At 47.5% G+C, this 22,189-nt stretch overlaps 12 protein-coding genes across 12 annotated transcripts; 6 read left to right on the top strand and 6 right to left on the bottom strand.

Moving 5' to 3' along the window:
* Positions 1–130: 130 nt before the first annotated feature.
* On the top strand, positions 131–2,194 carry FTJAE_5628 (tripeptidyl-peptidase 1 precursor; the record flags this gene model as incomplete). The annotated part of the gene is made up of 5 exons (XM_037352155.1): positions 131–886; positions 934–1,166; positions 1,217–1,798; positions 1,857–1,982; positions 2,035–2,194. 5 exons carry the CDS (start codon positions 131–133, stop codon positions 2,192–2,194), a joined length of 1,857 nt encoding a protein of 618 aa, XP_037207121.1.
* A 249-nt stretch (positions 2,195–2,443) lies between these two features.
* FTJAE_5627 (nitrogen metabolic regulation nmr) lies at positions 2,444–3,541 on the bottom strand (the record flags this gene model as incomplete). The annotated part of the gene is made up of 3 exons (XM_037352154.1): positions 2,444–2,521; positions 2,573–2,914; positions 2,966–3,541. 3 exons carry the CDS (start codon positions 3,539–3,541, stop codon positions 2,444–2,446), a joined length of 996 nt encoding a protein of 331 aa, XP_037207120.1.
* Positions 3,542–4,241: 700 nt separating this feature from the next.
* On the top strand, positions 4,242–4,472 carry FTJAE_5626 (uncharacterized protein; the record flags this gene model as incomplete). Its single annotated transcript, XM_037352153.1, has 1 exon — positions 4,242–4,472. The coding sequence occupies one exon, from the start codon at positions 4,242–4,244 to the stop codon at positions 4,470–4,472; it is 231 nt and encodes a 76-aa protein (XP_037207119.1).
* A 272-nt stretch (positions 4,473–4,744) lies between these two features.
* Positions 4,745–5,005, top strand: FTJAE_5625 (uncharacterized protein; the record flags this gene model as incomplete). The annotated part of the gene is made up of 1 exon (XM_037352152.1): positions 4,745–5,005. One exon carries the CDS (start codon positions 4,745–4,747, stop codon positions 5,003–5,005), a length of 261 nt encoding a protein of 86 aa, XP_037207118.1.
* Positions 5,006–5,962: 957 nt separating this feature from the next.
* On the bottom strand, positions 5,963–7,578 carry FTJAE_5624 (uncharacterized protein; the record flags this gene model as incomplete). The annotated part of the gene is made up of 2 exons (XM_037352151.1): positions 5,963–7,399; positions 7,513–7,578. 2 exons carry the CDS (start codon positions 7,576–7,578, stop codon positions 5,963–5,965), a joined length of 1,503 nt encoding a protein of 500 aa, XP_037207117.1.
* A 1,801-nt stretch (positions 7,579–9,379) lies between these two features.
* On the bottom strand, positions 9,380–10,978 carry FTJAE_5623 (xylan 1 4-beta-xylosidase; the record flags this gene model as incomplete). The annotated part of the gene is made up of 1 exon (XM_037352150.1): positions 9,380–10,978. The coding sequence occupies one exon, from the start codon at positions 10,976–10,978 to the stop codon at positions 9,380–9,382; it is 1,599 nt and encodes a 532-aa protein (XP_037207116.1).
* A 544-nt stretch (positions 10,979–11,522) lies between these two features.
* Positions 11,523–13,154, top strand: FTJAE_5622 (heterokaryon incompatibility protein het-E-1; the record flags this gene model as incomplete). Its single annotated transcript, XM_037352149.1, has 3 exons — positions 11,523–12,435; positions 12,484–12,678; positions 12,952–13,154. The coding sequence occupies 3 exons, from the start codon at positions 11,523–11,525 to the stop codon at positions 13,152–13,154; spliced, it is 1,311 nt and encodes a 436-aa protein (XP_037207115.1).
* A 28-nt stretch (positions 13,155–13,182) lies between these two features.
* On the bottom strand, positions 13,183–14,019 carry FTJAE_5621 (methyltransferase type 11; the record flags this gene model as incomplete). The annotated part of the gene is made up of 1 exon (XM_037352148.1): positions 13,183–14,019. One exon carries the CDS (start codon positions 14,017–14,019, stop codon positions 13,183–13,185), a length of 837 nt encoding a protein of 278 aa, XP_037207114.1.
* Positions 14,020–14,338: 319 nt separating this feature from the next.
* On the bottom strand, positions 14,339–16,424 carry FTJAE_5620 (uncharacterized protein; the record flags this gene model as incomplete). The annotated part of the gene is made up of 5 exons (XM_037352147.1): positions 14,339–14,803; positions 14,857–15,213; positions 15,264–15,523; positions 15,579–15,973; positions 16,063–16,424. The coding sequence occupies 5 exons, from the start codon at positions 16,422–16,424 to the stop codon at positions 14,339–14,341; spliced, it is 1,839 nt and encodes a 612-aa protein (XP_037207113.1).
* An 876-nt stretch (positions 16,425–17,300) lies between these two features.
* On the bottom strand, positions 17,301–18,390 carry FTJAE_5619 (Nodulation G; the record flags this gene model as incomplete). Its single annotated transcript, XM_037352145.1, has 6 exons — positions 17,301–17,361; positions 17,411–17,533; positions 17,585–17,637; positions 17,690–17,747; positions 17,794–18,267; positions 18,323–18,390. The coding sequence occupies 6 exons, from the start codon at positions 18,388–18,390 to the stop codon at positions 17,301–17,303; spliced, it is 837 nt and encodes a 278-aa protein (XP_037207112.1).
* A 383-nt stretch (positions 18,391–18,773) lies between these two features.
* On the top strand, positions 18,774–20,549 carry FTJAE_5618 (sugar transporter STL1; the record flags this gene model as incomplete). The annotated part of the gene is made up of 7 exons (XM_037352144.1): positions 18,774–18,951; positions 19,001–19,237; positions 19,287–19,712; positions 19,766–19,908; positions 19,957–20,132; positions 20,183–20,258; positions 20,307–20,549. 7 exons carry the CDS (start codon positions 18,774–18,776, stop codon positions 20,547–20,549), a joined length of 1,479 nt encoding a protein of 492 aa, XP_037207111.1.
* Positions 20,550–21,026: 477 nt separating this feature from the next.
* FTJAE_5617 (gluconolactonase) lies at positions 21,027–22,073 on the top strand (the record flags this gene model as incomplete). The annotated part of the gene is made up of 2 exons (XM_037352143.1): positions 21,027–21,568; positions 21,767–22,073. 2 exons carry the CDS (start codon positions 21,027–21,029, stop codon positions 22,071–22,073), a joined length of 849 nt encoding a protein of 282 aa, XP_037207110.1.
* Between the last annotated feature and the right edge of the window lie 116 nt (positions 22,074–22,189).

Raw genomic sequence — 22,189 nt, 5'->3', positions numbered from 1 at the left:
CAAATTCGGTACAAAAACAGCCAGTTCCCTCCGATAGGTAGTTGATCATCTCAGCAAGCTCAACCTCAACTTGACGAGCAGACCTGGAATCTTCATATCGATACTTCTTTACAGTTCAATTTCTCTCACCATGTTGGTGACCAATTCTCTCAAGGTCTGGGGCCTACTCTTTAGTGTAACCTCTGTTCTGGCAAGCCCAATTGTCCTCGAATCTCTGGATGAGACCCCTGCCGACTGGCAGGAATCCGACTCACCAGACCCTGATCAGATCATTGACTTCTCTATTGGCCTCCAGCCTGAAGATAGCCAGCTGCTTGATACTGCTCTCTATGGAGTCTCAGATCCCGACCATCCCAATTACGGCAAATATCTCTCACGGGAATCTGCCAAAGCACTGCTCAATCCATCTGGAGAAGCTACTCAGTCCGTCAAGCGTTGGCTTACAGATGCCGGAATCCCTGAGCACCATGTTCGTGACGAGGGCGAATGGCTCCATGTGCGCACGACTGTCAGCCAAGCCGAAGGCATGTTGAGCACCCGCTTCTCCGTCTTTGCTCGCGACAATGAACGAATTGTCAGAACCAGAGAGTACTCAGTTCCTCATGAGATCGTCCACCATATTGCAACTATCCAGCCCACCACATTCTTTCCTATCTTCGATAAAGAAGGAAATATCGATGGCTCTGGGCTCAGACTCACGAAACGAGACGACAAGTACGGAAAGAAGCCACCAAAGGACGGTAATAATGGCGGCCCGGGACCCATCAACTTGGAGAAGTGCAAGACGGAACTGACGCCTGCCTGTATTCGAGAAATCTACAAGATGCCAAAGAACTATCCAAAGGCGGAGAAGGGCTCCTTATACACAGTCGTCAGCTTCCTCAACGTAAGTATACTGGGTGCCCTGGTAGGCTGTTTACTGATGTATGTTAGATGACTGCTCAAAACGCCCAGCTCCAAGAGTTCTTCCGACGCTTTGCCCCTGACCTCGAGGGCGTTACTTTCCGCAATGCATCTGCAGCAGGTGGAGAAAACCCACAGAGTGCCAGAATTAGAAGCAACGAAGGGAATTTGAACACCCAGTATGCCATCTCCTTGGCACACCAAGTCCCTGTAGAACACCTTACTGTTGGAGGCTTCAATTACGACTTCAATCCAGATTTGGAGTGAGTATCCTAGGGATCATCTAAATAGCCGCCACTAACTCATATCACAGCTTGCAGAAGGTGCCAGGAGACTTCACTCGGTCCATTGAGAATTGGCTCGGATTGGCGGAGTACCTCTTGAACCTGCCAGACAAGAAGCTCCCACAAGTTGTCTCAATTTCGTGGGGTAATTACGAGCAACATATCCCCAAGGCATATGCCCGACAGGTTTGCAACAAATTCGGTCAGATCGGCACACGTGGTGTCTCAATCCTAGTTGCAGCTGGCAATTTCGGCGTTGGTGTCTCGTGCCAGTCAAACGATGGAAAGAACATTACGAAGTTCCTCCCGACTTGGCCCAGCGTCTGCCCATATGTGACATCCGTTGGCGGCACAGAGAGCAATAGCCCCGAAAAGGCTTGGTTGGATACTGAGTACGATCAATCTGGTGGCGGTGGCTTCTCAGATCTCTTCTCCCGCCTTGCGTACCAGGATAAGGTCGTAAAAGACTATCTGAAGAAGAATGAGAAGAAATGGAAGCAATGGAAGAACTATATCAACAAGGAAGGAAGAGCATTCCCCGATGTTTCTGCTCTCGCAAGTGGCCATCAAGTTATGGTCAACGGTCAACAGTTCACTGCAGGTGGAACCAGGTAAGTTGTGTGTACGCGCAAACGTGCCTAACCAGCGTACCTGACATAATGGCTATAGTGCGGCCGCCCCTACAGTCGGTGCGATAATTGCTTTGCTCAACAACGAAAGGTTCAAGAAGGGCAAATCTGCGATGGGATTCCTGAACCCATGGCTCTACAAAACTGGCCAGGCAGGGTTTGCCGAGTAAGTATCCGAATAGTTGGCGTCGTTGAAAAGTTGCTAACCCAGCCCCTAGCATCTTGGAAGGAAAGACGTCAGGCTGCCCCGGTGTTAGTCTGGAAGGGTTCCCTTCTCCCGAAATTCCCAACGCGGGATGGGACGCCGTCAAAGGATGGGATCCCGCCACTGGCTTCGGAACCCCGCGATTTGACAAGTTGAAGAAAATTGCTACCTAGGAAGAGCTGGTTCCCAAGAAGGATGGCTGATTGTTCAAGGAGTGACCGGAAGTAGAGAGTGATTGTAGCGATATGCTCTAAGGCACTGATGTGGGGTGATTACAATGTACAAGAGGAGGTCAAGGCGTATACATGATTCGATTCTAGCTAATCTCTTAGAGATATAACATAGGCAACAAGAACATTTCTGCGACAACTATGTCCATATTACATCTTCTGCAGCGAATGTAATAGTATTCAGCTAATGCCTTAAGATCCAAAGACCTTGGACCAGTCCTGCTTCTTGAAGTATTCCTCAGCAGTACTAAGCTTTGGTACAGACTTGAGCTAAACTGTAGTTAGTGATTGTGTGAAAAGGAAAGCAATTTATGAACTGACATCGCGAGGATGAACCACAGTTGGGTCATCTCGACCCTCGTAGCCAAACTCATTAAAGTAGGAAAAACAGTCAATCATTTCGCCCAGCAACTCATCAGACACACCGGGAGGGATAGAATTATCGTCCTTGATGGCCTTTGACAGGATACCAGTGGCCTTTGTGAAGGCAGCAGCGATGTCATTGGCGGATAGCCACTCTCTGTAGGCGATGAGATTGTGGCCTGCAGGTTCATCAACGATGAGTGCCTTGACGAAGGGACCGGTGTCTTCTTCAGGAGCGATGTAGGGGAATTTTGTGTCTACGTCAAGAGTTGAGACAAACTGTGCGACTCCGTCCGCATTCTAGACCTACATCAGCTGGGTTCGCTTACAGTGAATAAATCATGGACTGACCTTGAAAGGCTGGTTCGGCGGTAAAAGAACAAAGTTACTTAGAAAAAGGCCAGCTTGGTAGACACTTGTCTTGGCCCACAGATCAGGGTGCTCCTTTTGAGCATACTCCGTAGCACGAGCCTTGCCATCAAAGTGGTAAACACGAGTATATTTACCCTTTGACCACTTCTCCGAATGAGAAAGAGACGAGAGAATAAAGCGCTCGAGCGTAGGAACTTTCGCAGCAATGTCAATGACATTCTTCAGCTGCTGTTCTTCATGCTGAGCGGCCCAGTCATTGAGGGCCTGACCAGGCTTAGTCTTGGATCTGTTGGACTCGTTATAGTAAAGACCCCAGAAGTCGCTGACAGCAAAGATGGCGTGAGCCCCCTTGAATGCTGCCTCTAAAGTAGAAGGGTCATCGAGATCTGCCTGGACGACTTCAGCGCCCTTGGAGGATAGAGCTTTGGCTTTGGCGCTGGAGGTGTTGCGGGTGAGGGCGCGGACCTTCCAGCCTGGTTCGGAGAGGAAGACTTCGGCGACGGAACCGCCTTGATTGCCTGTGGCTCCGAGAATGGCGATGAGCTTTGAAGACATTGTTGAAGTTGGGATAGGGAGTTGAGGGAGTTGAAGTCAAGAATACAATAGATAGCTGTTGAGTGAAGTTGATGAGTGCTGTCTGGGTCGAGGGAAGACCTCCTTATATAGCCAATCTCATGGCAATGGCTACATATTTGTGATGAACAATCTGCAGTTATGCTTTATCAGCATTATAGAGTCTCTTGCTGTCGCCATCGATTGTCAAGCCGTTATTGAAGTTGCTGGCAGCGGATGCCGCTCTTGGACCCATAATTGTCCGCTCTGCCGCTCCGAGTGTGGGTCCGGAGCCGGCGTAATAATCTCAATCTCATTATCGTCTGCATTATCGTTTTCGAATGACGGAGCAATTGACCCCCGACTCTCCAATTCTTTTTCGTGGGCGATTTACTGTGGTTGATATGGAGAGTGATTGTCTGAAGTGATGTTTGCCTGATCGAAGGCATTCACAGATCTAGCCGATAGACTCTGTCACTATTGGGCTTGATGGTCCAGATGAGTGAGTAGAGCAGTGTGCAATGGTTAATCACTGTCTGTTGAAGTTGGATATAAAAAGGACCGCAATAGCCAACTTCCCAGTAACAAAACAACAGAAAATTCAACATTACAGTTATTCAATTAAATAAAGCTAACTCAACCACTAGAAGAAAAGACTATTATAAATAAACTACTCCCGCCAAACAGCAAAACAAGTCACATCATGGCCTTTGACCCCACACTTCCAATCTACAAGCACGATATCCCAAAGAAGTTGGTGAAAGACAATACCAAGCTTGACGAAGCACTCATTGACATCTTCGGAGCTTGGGACTTTAAATTCGTCAATCGCTATGACGCAACAAAGGAAATGATCACAATCGAAACAAATGATGATAGGTCGATGGACTTGAAGAAAAAACTGCAGGAGAAGGAAGCTCTGGAGCAAGACTAGCCTTGTTAATAGTGAGAAGATGGAATAAAGTCGCTTGATTCAGCAGTGCAGTGCAGCAGTGAATTTGATTACTATAAAAGCATATAGTGAAGTGATTGGTACCTAGGAAAGACTGTATCTTGATCACATAGCGAGCGTATCATGCGAGATTCAGTGTCTTGAATCGAGTATAAATATCGCGTCGACTGTATATATACAACCTTCTACCTTACCAACCTTAACCAAACCACTAAGCTAAACCGCCAAAGTGAAAACAAAGATTATCGATCGCCATGGCCCCCGAGTACGAAACAACCTTTAGCCGCACTCTTCCCTTCACAACCCATAAAATTCCCCAAGAGCTGGTAAAGAATGAACAAGAGTTCTACAAAGCTCTCTGCGACAAATTCGGCGCCTGGACATGGGTATGCGAGAAGAAAGAGGGGAATTATGTAGTTGAAATGAATAAGGAGGCGCCGGAAGACTTGAAGAAGGATCTGCAGGAGGAGGGCGTCTTGAAGGGTGATGAGCACCTGGTCCAAGCCGCTTCTTGATTTAGAGCGAAGATGGATATGGGTCGGGTAATAGACAGCCCGCGCCATTGATCCGTAATTTAGAATAAGAGATAATTATCAATTAATTAATTAATTAATTGGATAGCCTTGAAATTGTAGCGCCTGTGAGTTGCTTATCTCACTGCGGGTGACGTTGACATGAGCAGACTCGAGCGGCCCTTGTCCGCTCCCACTTCCCGTCCTCGTTCCGGGGCGGCTCTCGTAAGATTGAGCAATGGCTGGTTATCGCTCTCTCCATGATGTATCCCTCTTGCTTACTCCCGCAAGAAGTCTATTTCCATGAACCATGGTCATATGTTGCCATCCAATATGTAATCTCCTAGAGAGCCCTATACCGGTACCAACGGACTGGTCATGGGTCGGTCACAATGTTACATACATACCTCTTTGCGGTTTTCGTATCCGCCCCCGCGTCTCCTATAGAACATATAATATAGGTGTTATGATATCTGCCAACCATTATGATCGAGCTGTTGCATCATAGCTTCCAGACCGAGGCGTAAGCTGTCACAGATATCGGCCGGTGAGCTGACTTACATGGCCAAGTCGGAGATCAGACATCCGCTCCAGTAATTAGACAATTAGGTTTGACGTTAACTTTCTGAAGAGATATTAGTTACTATGTACAAAGCAGCACCCAGCGATAGACTCCGGGAGAGATGTAAAGGTATCTGACCAGAGACAGGCATGCTAAAGAGCCACCCACTTGTGTACACTCAGAAGCACATGGCGAGTTTTGAGTCACGAAATACGATACTGAGATTCGTCAAGTCACTAGTGGTATATTCTTAACCAGATTTCCTGACTCCTTAAAGATATAATAAAAAACATTGAAGCCGTGTAGTCTTTTTATACAGTAGGTAATCCCAATTTGCCCCGATCCTTTATGCCAATACACCTTTACTCCGTTAACCAACGTCATTACAATTTCATATTTTAGTGTCGAGGCTCAAGAATGTCTAAATAGTCGCCGCATAGGGTCGAAAAGGAAATGTATGTCTCGTTCTTGAAGTCTGTCAAGACGCCGCCGAGTTGATCCTCTGGTGCTCCCGAATCGGGATATACTGTCTTGTAAACCCACTTGCGTCCGTCAATGAGCTTCTCAGTGATGGGCGCATCTTGCCTCGTAGCTTTGAAGCCGGCCTGCAACAGAGGCATGGCGTAGGGGTGGAACCAGTACTTCTTGAAGTCAGAGATGAGGTTTCGCTTGCTGCATGTGGCGTGGTAGAAGCCGAAAATGCTGCGTGTAGCGACGTTTGTGTCGAGGTCTAGGCTGCCTACCCAGTCACGGGCGGACATTGTGGCTAGCTCGGCGGGGAGAGATTTGAAGACCTTGATGAGAGAGTGGTACACGTTCGATGGCATCTGGATGCGATAGGGCTTGAAGTTCTTGCCTACATCGTAAACATCCTTGAACATGGTCGCTGTGTTGTCCGAGTTGTTGTAGTTGAGCTTGTTCATCCATCTATGGGCGAAACATCCAGTCTGCACAAAATCCGACTCGAAATCGATGGCGGCATGGTACTCAGTGATGTTCTTTGTTTCGATAACGGTGGCATTGTCGCCCATGCTGGCCATCATGTAGTCATTCTCAAGCTGCTCAGCGCGCGAGAGCTCCTGTCGCGCATAGAGTCTAGCGAGGTAGATCTGATCCGACGTCTTGTATTTAAAGTTGGGGTCAAAAGTCTCCTCCAAACTGGCAATACCAGCGTTGATAAAGTTGCGCAAGTCTCCGACAGGTCCAATGACACTTCCTGAATTGAAGTACTTGGCGTCGCGATATGTGACATCACCGCCGCCGGTCTTGGGACCATAGACATTACCAGGGAGATGGGATCCGGGGATCTTGGTGCACTGGGCCTCGTGTAGGGCTGGCCAACACATCTTGTCGGCACCCCAGAATAGAGTTTGCTTCAGTCCGCGTTTGTGGGCTTCTTCAACGGTTATGCCAAAACGGTCAGCCAACCGGCGGTCGGCATCAGCAGCAACCTTGAAGTAGCGCTCAATCACAACCTCAACAGGCAGCTGGGCCATGACATCGTATCCATCGCCGAAGAATACGAGGTCGTCGTCGTCTCCGCCCTGGGGGAGTTCGTCGAGGTACTTCTTGATCGAGTACAGCTTGGCCGTATGCGCGGCGGAAGCGTTGTATTTACCCTCGCCCTTCCAGCCAACCATGTACGGGGCGGGATATCGGTTTACAAGGGCGGAGGTGACGATGGCGCAGAACATATCATTCGGATTCGAGGCGGGCAGCAGGAAATGCAGCTGCGACGTCTTGATGACCTTCTTCTTTGGCTTCGAGGGCGCATGGACCGATGGTGAAGCCCCGGTCGATTTGGATCCAGACGATAACCCATGTGAAGGTGTCCACTGCGGCAAGTGTCAGTTTTTTACGAGGCAGCAAATGAGGGCGAGGCCTGAACGGAACCCACGGCATCTGAATAAAGATAATAAGTCTCAAAAAGGATAAAAAAGACCAATACGCATGCAGCCACCATCGCCGTTCGGCGGTAAGGCGATGTTTTTTCCGACATGGCAGCGATGGCCATCTTTTTTTATTCTCAACACACAAGAAGCGAATGAATGAATGACTGACTGATGCAGGAAACGAGCGACCCAGGGAGACTTAAAACATTGTGTTAAGTAAGGATCTCCCCAGGTAAATATAGATAAAGATAGGGGCTGCGTGTTAAACTTGATCAGGGAGAGAAATCGATAGTACACTACGTAGTAAGGGGGATGGCGTACAATACCCCACTTGTCCAATTTCAGATCTGATGTAAGCTCTAAGATTCGCTGTGCAGCGGTCTTTGGGGTCTTGTCAGCGTGCCATGGCGTCCTTAGCACGCCCGTTGGCGTGTTTTTTTTAAGTGCAGCCGTTACAGGTACAGGGTCTTTAAGCATTTCACGTGATGATGATCGTGTCTGAGCCAAAGAGATCCTCTCTCTCTCTCTCTCTCTCTCCAGAGCAGTTTTTTAAAAGTGGACGGGTATGACGAGAGTTCAATTGATACGAAACTTCAGCCCTGTTTCGACGTTACAGTTACACTCTAATTTATAGCCTTGTTAGGGTCCCGCACCCTGTAGCATCGACCCTATATGCGGATCAATCCTGGACCGAGATTGAGATGGTCTGTCTATTCCTATTCCTTCGAGTTTCAGATTTTTCCTTCCGTTTTCATGTTGGCCCTGGACCCCACTGTCTTTCCGCCGATTTAGTGATGAGGGTGCCTGAAGCAGTACCCACAGCGGGGTATGTCGCTATAAATGCATGATATCCACGAAAAGGCTCCGAAAGCAATTTCAAGAGAGCTTTGAACCGTCCAGAGACAAAAAGAATGGTTGGTAGGGTATCATCGCTCCTAGTGATAAAAGAATGTTTCAATCATGACGATATAGAAATCGCTGGCCATTCCTGCCCTCTGGCCGAGATACCCGGTAGCCTTCCTGCGACGGCCGCTGGAATTCTAGGATCACTGGCCTTGGCGTGTGCTGATCACAGGTAGGTCCTGAAGAGTATGGGGGCGGGGGAATGGGATCATTGTGTGATGCAGTTTGCAATTGGTAGGAGTTTGCGTTCTTTTCGGATGTTGAGTAGTATTGGTTCGATGAGTTTGTCATTGAGTTTCCTGATAGGAAGCTCTTGATATGGTTCATGACGATCGAGATGGTTGCAAAGTCAGATTTGAGCAGGGTTTGTGAGATGATGAGAAGGGAAGCGGTGATGCCAATGATACAGTAGTAGTGACGAATACAATGGAATGGTCTATTCGAATTATCGTCTTCCTAATTGGAGACTGAGACTTTATATAAGACAAATCCGTTATTTTTGGTGTCGTTGTCTCGACTGATCGGCATCATCCTCTACGTAGCCTCGATGTTAGTCGTCGTGGCTTAGCTCGCCCAATATTCCCGATTCCGGCTTATCCGCCCCTTCACCACTCGCGAGCTCGCCAATCGCAAAGTGCGAGTGAGGCTTATCCCTTCAACACGCGTATCGAATTGGTGTGCTGCGGAATCCCGATAAGGCTGACACTCTCCTGATAGTGCGTAAGACGCGCCGCAATGAGCTCCATCGAGAGTAGTTGCTGTTCTGGGCAACGGCTTCGACCGCGGCGATCCGACTTTTTGTCAGTTGCTCCGCGGAAGAATCCGTCGATGTTTGAGTTTCCGGGGAATTTAGATTTCACTAATTGATGGAGATCAAAGTCAAGATGATTGTTACTCTCGGCAGTTTTAGGAATTGCGTCATTCGACACATACTTTAGGTCGAGTACAACCATCACGTTGATGGTTGCTGTATTCACCATTGTTAGCTATTATAGAACCTCAACCCTAAACACCCTATTCTCATGCCTTTACAGGATGATACACGAAATAGTCAAATTCTGCCGACTTGCCATTCCCGTTCAAGTCCGAGCAAGCCATACCAACGAACGCACCAGTAAAAGAGCCCCCGGAACCTCGTGGGCCACAGCTGCACTCGTCTGAAAGTTGAGAAGCGTCCAAGACGGGTCCGTACTTCTTAAGTGCCTTATCCTCAGTAGAGTAATAGAACTGCAACTCTGCTTCCCTTATAGTGAGCGCCAATTTGACCTTTCCTGCTGGTGGGAGACTAATCGAATCAAGATGGTGAATCTGGAGTGACCCCGTAGGCCATGATTCTTCCGAGCTCATAATGGATAAGAGTCTCTCGCCATCTTCATTAGCTGTGATGTGAAGATAGAAAAAGTTGAAACGGCTGTAATAAGCAGTGAGACCTGCAAACTCGCGTTCATTCTCAGGTTGGAAGTCAATAAGTGTCTCCGCGTCGTAAGAGAAATGAGTCTGGCGACGAGCTACGAGGGCTTGTTCGAACCAGGAACCGATAGCATCACGCCCGTGAAGAACCAGCTTTCCATTTGTAGAGAAGATGTTCTCTGGCTCTGGCGTGCGAAGCCACTGAAAATCGATAGGTAAACAACTGTCGAAAGTGTATCGAATTTCTCGCCAGTGGTAATCTTCATTTCGTGTACCCGGCACATCGACTAGTGTCGAAGGAACTGGTCCATTCTTGACATATAACCAGTCATCATCTTTCCAAAATGCTTCTTGAATAGCTGTCTCCCGTCCAAGAACGCTCCGGCTTTTCTCTGTTATCGGCCGACTGAGAAGATGAACCAGATATGTTCTTCCGTCTGGTGTCTCGACAAGATCGCCATGCCCTGCGCGTTGAAGTTCTGCTGATGGAGACTCTCTTGAGGAAAGAATGTACTTATCCGGATGCAGCTCGTAAGGACCCCAGATACTACGAGATCGAGCAAGAGTGCATGAGTGATCGTATGAAGTTCCACCTTCGGCTGTGAGAAGATAGTACCACCCATTCCGCTTATAAATGTGTGGTCCCTCCGTTATACCAATTTCAGTCCCATCAAAGATATTCTTCAATGTGCCAATAAGCTTTCCAGCTTCTGGGTCAAACTCCTGTAGCATGATGCCACAGAAATGATCTCTTTTTGGATAACGGTGGTCTCTTCTTTGATTGACAAACCACTTTCTACCGTCATCGTCGTGGAATAGTGAAGGATCGATACCTGAAGAGTTGGCATGAATGGGGTCTGCCCAGGGGCCGTAGATGGATTCAGAGGACGTGATATAATTCTTCAAGTCCCAGAATGTCCCGTCCTTTCTCTTAACATCGGTATATACGAGCCAAAACTTCTGGCCGTCGTGTGAAAGACAAGGTGCCCAGATACCGCCACTATCTGGATCTCCCCTCATATCCAAAAGGCTTTTGCGATCCAGCGGACGAGTGATGAGCTTCCAGTTTGCAAGATCAGTAGAATGATGAATCTGGACGCCGGGAAACCATTCGAACGTGGACGTGGCGATATAGTAATCAGTACCGACTCTGATAATCGAAGGATCCGGATTGAATCCGGGCAGGATAGGATTCCGAATGGGAGGCATCTTGGTGCTTCTGCAGACTCGAAATTCAAAAAACCTGAAGTGAGGATACAGGTTGGCTACTGCAAGAACTTATACTCCGACCCCGCAAGGATTGCTGTTTTACGTTACCAACAGACCAAAAGCGAGCCGTTTAGCCTGATGAATCTGATTGATCATTAGGCCCAAGATATATGGGTGTGATGCAGATCCATTAGACCATCTCCCCACTCTCGCGGAGTATCGCTCATAAGTGTGTGCGCTAAGAACTACCTTACGCGAGATATCGTAACAAGCATGATAAGGTGAAATGATCATCAGCCTCTATTAACGCAAGAAGAACTCGAAAATATCTTCTATAAGGACAGACTAAGTCTGATTAATGGTACACGAGTCCTTTCTAGCTTGGATGCGGAGAATTACCCTGCTCGCTTATACGTGGTATAGCCAATAGCTATCTTGCATACCATGCGTCTATTTTTTGCAACGTTAACCAGCTCTTCAAGCTGACTCCCATGATTTTCTACCTTTACCTTTCTTTTACATACAAACCAGAAGAAGCAACGATATGTATCTCATCAACGTTTCGACGTTAAGGCTGGAAGAGTTCTATAGCAATGTCCCCGAATATGCAATCTTATCGCATACATGGGGTCAAGCTAATGAGGAGGTCCTCTTTCAAGAGATGCTCACCAACTCATCCGACGTGAAGCTTAAGAAGGGTTATAAGAAGATCGAATTATGCGCCAAGCAAGCTCAGAAAGATGGGCTCGGCTACTGCTGGGTCGATACCTGTTGCATTGACAAGTCTAGCAGCGCAGAACTCTCAGAAGCCATCAACTCCATGTTCTCTTGGTATCGAAACTCGGCTGTCTGCTATATATACCTTGAAGACGTGGTCCACAAGGAACACTCGGCTCGAGTTGGCGAGTCTCTTGCAGAAGCCCGGTGGTTTACACGGGGTTGGACACTACAAGAACTCTTGGCTCCTCGAGCTCGCCAGTTCTTCGATGCAAACTGGACCATGATCGGAGAGATATCGAAGAATCGCTACAGAGAACACCTCGTCAATGGCTTCTTTCGTATGGATACAACTGCCGATGAAGAAGGAGATCCTCAAGAGCTTGAGGGCACGAGTCTAGCGAGCCAAGTAGCCCAGATCACTGGTATTCCCAGGAAGGTCCTTTATGTCGGCGATCTTGGATCCTTCTCAGCTGCTACGAGAATGTCATGGGCAGCAAGGCGACGAACAACTCGTATGGAAGATCAGGCATACTGCTTACTGGGAATCTTCGACGTTCATATGCCCCTGCTGTACGGTGAAGGTAAGCATGCTTTCATACGACTACAAGAGGAGATCATCAGGAAACAGCCAGACCATACACTGTTCGCATGGCGCTCAGAGCCAACTTCGCCAGCGCCAACATTCAGTGGTCTTCTTGCTCCTTCGCCATGGAACTTTGACAGCGATCACTGCCGTGGTATATTACCAAAGCAAGTTGACATACCATATGAAATGACGAATAAAGGCTTGCACTTGCAGGTTCGCTTGGTGGAGTATGATGCAGGATCTGATGAATTCTACGCCATCCTGGATATCACTCATCAGTCAAATCCGAGGAAAGATATATGGTATGGCATCAGACTTGGACGGTTGGATAGCTGTGGCCAATACGCTCGAATCAACACGGGAGAACAACTAGTTCGCGAGGTCGAAACGACACGTACGCTCTCAATAAAGCCAACACATATTTATATTCAGCATTTCATTCGCCACAACTCTCCACTATATGGCAGAAACAAACCCTCCACGGTTGTTCTGGGTTGCGCTATGGAGACGATGTCATTGACAGTCCTTGAAGCATCAGGGTCCAAGAGCTGGGATTCAGAATCATTCACGTTTCTCCCCTCTAAGGATGATCTTTTTTATGCCAGACTTGCATTCCAATGCAAGCCAAACTTAAAAGGTTCGTCTCCGTTGACTATTGGATGGATAGTCAGGAAGGATGATATAGAAGGTATCAAATCTCATCTTGCCATTCTTAAGGAGAAGAATGATTTATATCGACCCAATACTCTTTGGGAGAATGGTATTCGATCAGGGATAGTCAAGATATATCCCCAGTCGACCTATCATATTCGTGATGGTGAAATGGTGGCTATGATAGCTCTTCATGATCAGATAATCCTCAAAAACTAAGGTCTGGTAACTAAAAGACCCAGTCTCTCTACTTCTGAGCTAGAAGAACCCAGCTCTCAAATTTGATCCCTCCATGACTTTCAACTTCCTTCTTGAGTCCCTCTTCAACCGCTTCTGGCCATTTCTTCTCCTCTTCAACAGTATATCCCGCTCGAGCAGGACGCATCAGATCTCCCAGCATAAACTTCTTCAGTCCATTTTCCAGTTCAGGTCCATTGACGACAATACTATCCTCCACAAGGTTAAACTTGGAAGAATCAAACCCAGCTTCGACTGTCGTCTTTTCCAGAACACCAGGTTCAAAAAATTCAGGATGGGGCATTTTCAGAGGCGCAAGGTCTGGTCGGACAATGGCTTGGGCAGCGTGGATGAGTTCACCAACACCAAAGCGTTTCCAGCAGGAGATGACGGCTAGACCACCAGGCTGGAGCGTACGGTATATCTCTTTGACGCCTTTGACGGGGTCGGCCAGCGTGTAAACACTGAAATTGAGGATGCTGTGTGTGAAGTGCTCGTCGGGAATTCCCTCCAGATTCTGAGAGTCAAGAACCTTCGCCTCGATATGTGGGAGCGAAGTAAAAGAATCTTTGGCGGCTTGGACCATTGGGGGCACATTATCCGTCACCAGAATCTGAGGCAGCTCATCAGCCGCGAGTCTGTCAACCAGAACTAAGGCTGCAATTCCCGGACCGGCAGCATTATCATGAACCACCGAGTCTTTGGTGATAGGCTTTGTGGTTTGAATACTATCGAAAGCCAGGTCAAGGACACGGTATGTGCTTCTTCCGGTTTGCTGAAGATAGTTTGCCGCGAATGCTGAAAAGTATGAGGAAGAAGGGAGGTCTTTGCTCTGAGACGCCGCCATTTTGAAGAGTTTGGTTTATTGAGCTGTCGAGTTATGGCTTGAGATCACCGTAAGCTGACGTTGGAAGCCCTTTTATACCAAGAATGGCTCCGTGAGGTTGAGGGGTGAAAGAGCCTTCGGTGGAGTCATGACAGCAGATGGAATAAGCACTAGGACTCATTGCCATGCAATAAGCCGAGCAAAGCGAGAAGAACGAGAATAGGAGAGATTTCCCGCTGGTGATGTGAGATGTGAACCCAATGACCGAGGCCGTAAAGTTCACAATGCCACAAAACTTTTGATTATGTTCCCTTGCATTTGCATGCTCGTGGGTAGTTTATTAGAATATGATATCGATCTCACCCAGCGAGCCAGAATAAAAGTTCCCGCTGAAATGTTCAGGCCCCTCAGCCCCTTGTACCGAGTCCTGTTCTGGACTTATGATGAAATTATCATTGAAAAGTGAGGTCCCATCATTTGATATAAACTCCCCCAAAGAATGCAGATCCTTCCAAGAGAAGCTGTTGAATGGATCAGAGTTCATATGTCCTTCGCTTGATTCCGCTTGTGACTGTAAAGCTCCGTTGCTGGTCAAGGCCAACGAGTCTGATCGTCCTTCAACTTCGGGGTTCCGTGATCTCGACTTTCCGAGCATCTTCAGCCACAGAAGTCTAAGAGACCTGGCGTAGCGCTGACCAAGACCCTGTTGGTTATTTGAAGTTTTCTGTAGACGAGAAATAGTCTCGTAGATAGCACGGCGCACGCCTCGAGCTTCTGACGGTTTGATAGCTCCAGCAAAAATGGCCTGTGGATGATTATTGTCCGAGGTATCCGGGAATTGGGTTAAGAAATGCTTACCTTGAATAGAAATACTGCAGCATAGATAACATAAAGATAAAACTTGAGCGGCATATACTTAAAAGCTTCAGTGGGGTCTATGAAGCTGTTGAGCGTGCATAAGATAGAATTTGCTGCGTCGATAGACTCGTAAATGAACCTTGCATCTGGGGCAGCGGCGAGTTCCGAGAATAAAGGACCCGATGGTCTCTTCTTTGATCGTCGGACAATGCGATTTAGGTTTGCCTGGAAAGCAAATGCATTGATATATAGACGAAGAAAATCATACGATAACATAAGAGACGCTTTGACGCGGGGGATGAAGCTGAGACCACCCCAAGAGAGTTTCCATCTGCGAAGGACTGAGGAGAAGTCGTCCTACAAAGTCAGCTATACGATGCAATAGAATGTCGACGACGTTTACTTACTATATATCTCACGTACTCTCCTCCTATGTATAGCTGCTCTCTATGACTTGATGACGAGTATAAGATATCATGTGCGTTACTGAATAACTGAGTAATTTCAAGATGTGCTTGAAAAAGTAGAGCGAGGTTATCGTTGCCCAGCTTTTGTGTTTGAAGATATGGAAAGTCGGCGGCTCGGAGATTCACGGATGGACCTGGTCCACGAGACCAGAATCCTTTTCCAAGTCGTATTGAAACTTGACGATCGCTCATATAGCAAGCTGTCTTCCCGTTAGTGACTGAAGAGCGCCGCGTGAGGGAGATGAAATTTCTTACCAGCCCAAGCTATCCTTTTTCTACTGAGATGATCCGGTGCACCTTCGACTCTCTGTACAAGACCAGTCTGCTCAAGGTTCTGAAGATATGCAAGACGAATAGCAACACCAACAAGCATCCAAGATCCCTGGTCCTCTTTGCCGCACCCGATCATGAGGTTCTCTTCCAGTGGCTGAGGTGCCCATTCAGCGAGTATCAACAATGCTTCTACAGCACCGACTGTAGTAGAGCCGGTGTATATCAGCTTAGAGATTTGAGTCTCCATGTGTCTTGCACAGGCATTATGGGCCCTGGACCACGAGGGATCATCTTTTGTGGCGACGGTGAGGATTGCTGTGATGAGGTATGGTTCGTGCTCGATGAGTTCTAGGATACGGCTGGAGTCGAAGGCTGCGCTGTAAGCGATAGGGAAGAAGATGTGAAAGTTGTCATGGTAGCTTTCTTGTTAGTCTACATCAGAAAGTATGTGTGTAGATAAACTGACTGTTCAATGAGAAAGGATGCCTCGGAAAGGGTCAATGCTCCCGAGGTAACAGGTGGATAGTCACAAACACCCTGGGATATGTTTGCCATCCTTGTCGAATTTTCGGGATCCCCTTCAGTATCTTGCGTTTGTGCATGTCCCTCGGGCTCCATATCAGCCACATGAGCCAGCAGATCCAAAGCATCAGAAGGATTCAAGAGATCCGACGATGTGAAGTGACCCTTGAGTCGCACCGCATCACCTGTAGGCTCTTCATCATCCTCTGACTGTTGGTCTAGAGGTGACCCAAGATTTGATGACAGCCATTCACTATGTTGGTCTGGTTCACGGGGTTCTTGACCTTGTGCTGGCACTGAATTCATCCGGTTGATTGGTCTGCTTGGCGAAGCTTGGTGGGAATCATTTGTTGATCTAGAGTAACCGAGACGTTGTCCCTTGATACGACGACCACCGCGTCGAGAAGTAGCGAGGATACATTCTTGATTCTTCTCGATGCATCGCCGACACGGAGGGTCCCCAGGCACGCCAGTCGAATCACTTCTCACACGTCAATTGATTTCTCTAGCCAGAGTCGGCAATTGGCATGACTTACAGGTCACATCGGGTCTTGCGAGATCTGCAGCTCACGCAGGCTCTCGAAACCCTCTTCTCGGTCTCTGGTCCCGTCGGCGGTGTCATCATGCGTTGGAGTGGAGGGATTTCAAACACCGAGAAGAGAGGAGAAGGGGGGAACGCGGCATTTGAATATGATGAGGGTCTTGGTTAACTAATCATACGACGACATCGGCCTACGAGGCCTAGAATGGTATGGCTTGGGTTAAGCTTTGAGCTATGGACATGTACCGATGTCACAGGACTTGAAGATACTGAGCTAGACGGAATAGTCCGCTACAGAAAGTGACTAGGGGATCTAGATTCTAGAAATGACATGGAAGCTGAGAATTATTGGTGATGGCTATTGAAGCTGAAAACCCCGGCCTTTGAATCGTATCACACTGAAGCACTAGAGAGCTCGCTTCTTCAAGGGAATGGGTCGCCTAAGAAAATAATTTGTGGATATTCCTCGTGCTCCGACTTTAAGCATCTGATATTAACGAGGGATCGGGAACAAGAGGACATACTGGCAGCCAAAATCTTTGGTTCTAATCTATAGGAGTTACACTGTGAGAAATATCTATTTTAAATTCTACTTAATTTTATAGTTGATCCAGTTGCCCACGAAGCCAGAGTCTAGTCATCTATTTCAAACCACCACTAAGTAGAATATCCTGTCCAGTCATGTATCCATTTCTTGCCAACCTATGGCAAGTATTAGACTATGAAAATCAGTGAGTTCAGCGGGACTTACATGATGATCGCTTCACAAACCTCATTGGGTGAGCCGAGACGATGAACTGGAATGGATGCGGCGATAGCGAGACCAGGATCAGTATTTTTCAGCTCTTCCAAATCACACCCTTTATCCCAGGTTCTGCAATCAAATATCAGCCACGTTCATAGTGGACCAAAGGGAAGATCTTACTCTGAGATGGGCGGTGGGATCATGCCCGTGGAGCCAATCATAGCTGGCGAGACCTACACAAACCGTTAGTTTCATAGAGTTTGATAGACACATCCAAGAACTTACAATATTGACTGTAACACCTTCGGGTGCCAACAAAGTGGCCAAATTCTGACCCATCGAACTATGGCTTGTCAGCGAAATCACACGAGAGTTTCCGTGTTACTCACGTCAGAGCACCCTTTGAAGCAGCATAATGGCATCCATTGAGGCCACTTCCACGAGCAGCAATACTTCCAACCAGTATAACTCGCCCCCAGCCTTGCTGTCTCATACCTGCAAGACAAGCTTTGGTGACGACAAACTGACTTCGGCTGTTGACCTCCATCATCTCATCCCAATCATCCTCTCCAATCTCCGCAACATCGCGGATCCTTCTTCCGAGACCAGCGTTTGCCACCAAGATAGAAACTGCTTTGTGCTTGGATGATACAATATCTTGGCTCAATAAGCTTGAGACCAAAGCTCTTGTAGACTCTCTTTGTGAAAGATCTGCATGCACAGGCACAAACAGCTGAGACGGATATGTCTCACTCAACTCTTGTGCAAGCTTGTCTGCCTTTTCTTTACTAGAAGCATAATGCAGACCAACATCACAACCTTGAGCAGCAAAGGCTCTCGCAACAGCGGAACCTATTCCGCCACTACAAAATCGTTAGTCTGGCTGACAATACACCTCCAACAAAATACTCAACTCACCTTGAACCCGTCACCAAAGCCAATCGGCCTTTGAGGTTGTTGTCTATCGTCTGCAATCGAAGCGTCATCCTTGTACGATTCCAAACTTGTTTATGCAAATCATGCAAGTGCTAGTTATTGACTTTACTTGCTCATCTTATAAAGGGCGAGAAGCTAAAAGCTTAGCTCTGCCGCTATTCCGAAGCCATTTACCATCGGCAACTCCTTTTTTTCAAACACCGACGGCAATTGAAATTAGCTCTCACTAACTAATGGATCCTGGAGAAAGAGTAACCTCCCCCGCAAACATGGGGTCCCCATGGAGTAGAGTCGTATTAAGCTTGGGAATGTGGGCTGGTCTTTATTAACCCATCCTCCGTCTCTACTTTTTGAATTTAATTTTCGTTCTCCACGATCCAAGGCATATCAAACACTCTATTTCATTGTTTGTTTACTCGATCAACTGTTCATCATGGAGTTGCAAGGCCAGAGTCTCATCTTGACCGTCAGTGTCTTGACATCTTTGGGTTTTATGCTCATCGGCTATGACAATGGCCTCATGGGAGGTCTCGTCAATACTACGGCTTTCAAAGACACCTTTGATAGTCCCGATTCTGACATGATCGGCGTTATTGTCGCCATTTACGAGAGTACGTTCTACCTCCCCAATGGACTATGTTGGTCACTCACAGTTGTTAGTTGGATGTTTCTTTGGTGCTGTCTTCTCTTCCATCTGGGGTGAGAAGCTCGGCCGTCGACGCTCTGTTTTCATCGGCTGCGTATTCTTGATCATTGGTGCCGTTCTCCAAGCCGCCTCTTATACACGAGCTATGATGATCGTTGGCCGTATCGTTGCAGGCGTTGGCATGGGTACTGTCAACTCTACTGTTCCTGTCATGCAGGCTGAGTTTAGTCCTAAGTCAAGTCGTGGTATCTGTGAGTTGTGGTCCTCGCTCATGAGAAATCACCACCTAATGTTATATAGTTGTCTGCGCTCAGCTTTCGACTCTCAACTTTGGTATCTTCCTCGTTTACTGGATCGATTACGCCCTGTCATCTCACACCGGCAGCTATGCTTGGCGTGTTCCCGTCATTCTTCAATGTGTTCCCATCCTGGCGATTATGGGTCTCCTGTTTGTTATCCCTGAGACACCACGTTGGCTGGCAGCACACGACAGACCTGAGGACTGCCTCAAAGTCCTTGCTCGAATCCAGGGCACTTCTACTGATGATCCTCAAGTCCAGGTTCTTCATAGTGTCATTACCCAGACTGTCGCCTACGAGACATCTGTTGGTGCAGGTTCCTGGAAGGATCTTCTCAAAGAAGATAGCATCAAGTCTCGCAGACGACTTATTTTGAGTTGTTTCCTGCAAAGCGCCCAGCAATTAGGGGGCATAAATGCTATAATTTGTAAGTTTATGTCCTTATTTATCATGTTAATGAGCTGTGTTGATCATCTGTAGACTACTCAAGCACCCTTTTTGAGAAGAGCGTCGGTTTCTCTGCTCACATGTCAGCCCTCATGTCAGGTTTCCTTCAGACATGGTTCTTTGTTGCCTCTTTCATTCCTTGGGTCCTGATTGATCGCATTGGACGAAGACCTCTTGTAAGTACAGCCAAATGCTCTCCTTGTATACTAAGCTGACTTGAAAAGCTCCTATCTATGATCAGCGTCATGGCTGCCACTATGGCTGTCCAGGCAGGTCTGATCTACCAGGTTGAAAACAACACTGCCACGGCACATGCCGCAGGTATTGCAGCTGCAGCTATGCTGTTTGTCTTCCAGGGTGCCTTTACCATCGGTTTCCAGGCCACAGTCTGGGTCTATCCGTAAGATCTGCCCATACCACGTTTTATGTTTCACTACTGACATATTGCAGCTCTGAGATCCTTCCTCTTCGCCTTAGACAGCGTGGTTCATCTATATCTACCGCTGCTAACTGGATCTTCAACTACGTATGTCACACCTTTCTCAAACACATAGCTCTGCTAACTGTTGTCTAGATGATTGTTCAAATTACTCCCATCTCTATTGATAACATTGGCTGGAGGACATACATCATCTTTGCCGTCCTGAACAGTCTCTGGGTTCCTATCATCTTCCTTTTCTTCCCTGAGACCAAGGGTCTCGAGTTGGAGGATGTTGACCACCTCTTTGGTGGAGAGGACATCATCAGCCAGGTTGATGAGAAGACCAATGCTGCTGTTGTCATGATGGAGACTGTTGGCAACAAGACTGCTGCTTAATTTACTCAGAATTACTCTTGAGAGCTGGGGATTGAGGATGTACTATTCACGAGTTGTAAAATAGTCTTGAAGATTTAGTTGACGGCTTCAAAGGGGATAAAGGAGCGAATAGTAATCATTGTTATTGAAACATCTTTCATGATGTCATTTTAAAGTATATGAATAGCGCTTACTACTGAATAATGCTTGATTGGGTGTCATAATCGTTGATATGCACAGAGTTTACGTATTCTCGCTGCGTGGCTTCGGCATATGAGCCACCCGCTGCAGACATTTCCACATTGGGAATGGAATTAATTCCAGCATTAGCCGCTGAGGGGTAACGGCAGGTAACCCAGCTCAACCTCCAAATTCCAAAGCCCGATGCCCCGATGTTTGTTATGTTGTTCTATCTTTCTCTTCATATCCCGCTTGTCTAGCTACCCGTAACCCCAGCACTTCAACCTCGGAATACAACCCTGACTACCGCTCGGCACGATGTCCTTCAAGATTTACAACGAAGGGGCCAATGCCATCTTTGACGCCTCTTCAACGGTCGAGGTGATCCATGAGAATGACCAATATCCATTTGCCCACGAAGCTGGCGTCTTCATTCCAGAAGAAAATGCCCTGTTCATCACGAGCAACCAGTTCCCAGACCCTACGACCGGCCAGAAGACGATCCAAATAAGCAAAGTCCAACTCTCCCCCGATGGGAAGTTCATTAGCTGCGAAGAAGTCAACGCGCCTGACGTTATCATGGCAAATGGTGGTGTGAACTACAATGGCGGCGTATTATTCTGCTCGCAAGGATCCCTGACTGCGCCAGGAGGTCTTGTATTTATGCAGCCTATCGCGCCTTACAGATGCGCAGCGCTCGTTACCTCATTCTACGGGCGAGATTTCAATTCCTTGAATGACGTGGTTGTTCATTCTGATGGCTCTCTCTGGTTTACAGATCCAATTTATGGCTACGAGCAGGGTATAAGACCAGCTCCCCAGCTACGAAACCAGGTCTATCGATATGATCCTAAAGACGAGTCAGTACGAGTTGTGGCAGATGGATTCGGCAGACCAAACGGTATCTCATTCAGTCCTGATGAGAAGGTCGTCTATATCACTGATACGGACTGGATTCATGGTGACGGAACTACTGATGACACCCGAGCAAGGACCATGCAAGTCGCCGACGGCACAAGACCATTAATTATATCTTGCTAACTTTCTACCTCTAACAGCTATGCTTTCGACCTATCAACCATCTCCGGCGAGCCATTCCTCACCAACAAGAGAGTGTTCGCCATGGCAGACACCGGAATCCCCGACGGCATCAAATGCGATACGAAAGGTAACGTTTACAGTGGCTGTGGCGATGGCGTAAACGTCTGGTCACCAGGCGGCGTCTTACTCGGAAAGATTATTATTTCTGGAGGCGTTGCGAACTTTTGCTTTGGTCGAAATGGGGAGTTGTTTATGCTGAACGAGCACAAGATTTGGAGAGCTCAGCTAGCCAGCGGCGTCAAGGGGGCGCTGCTCGGCATCTGAAGACAAAACAGCCACAAAATTGTATTCAATATTTTTACTTCTATTAATATCACGGCAAATGATTCTTCAATCCACGTGCTCGTATGCCGATAAGAAGCTTGACTATTTATGGAGGC

This window comes from Fusarium tjaetaba (genome assembly GCF_013396195.1).
Source record: "Fusarium tjaetaba strain NRRL 66243 chromosome Unknown NRRL66243_c0000109, whole genome shotgun sequence".
In the NCBI taxonomy this organism is placed as follows: Eukaryota; Fungi; Ascomycota; class Sordariomycetes; order Hypocreales; family Nectriaceae; genus Fusarium; species Fusarium tjaetaba.
The sequence above is the reverse complement of the archived record's forward strand: the minus strand, read 5'-3'. Positions and strand labels throughout refer to the sequence as shown.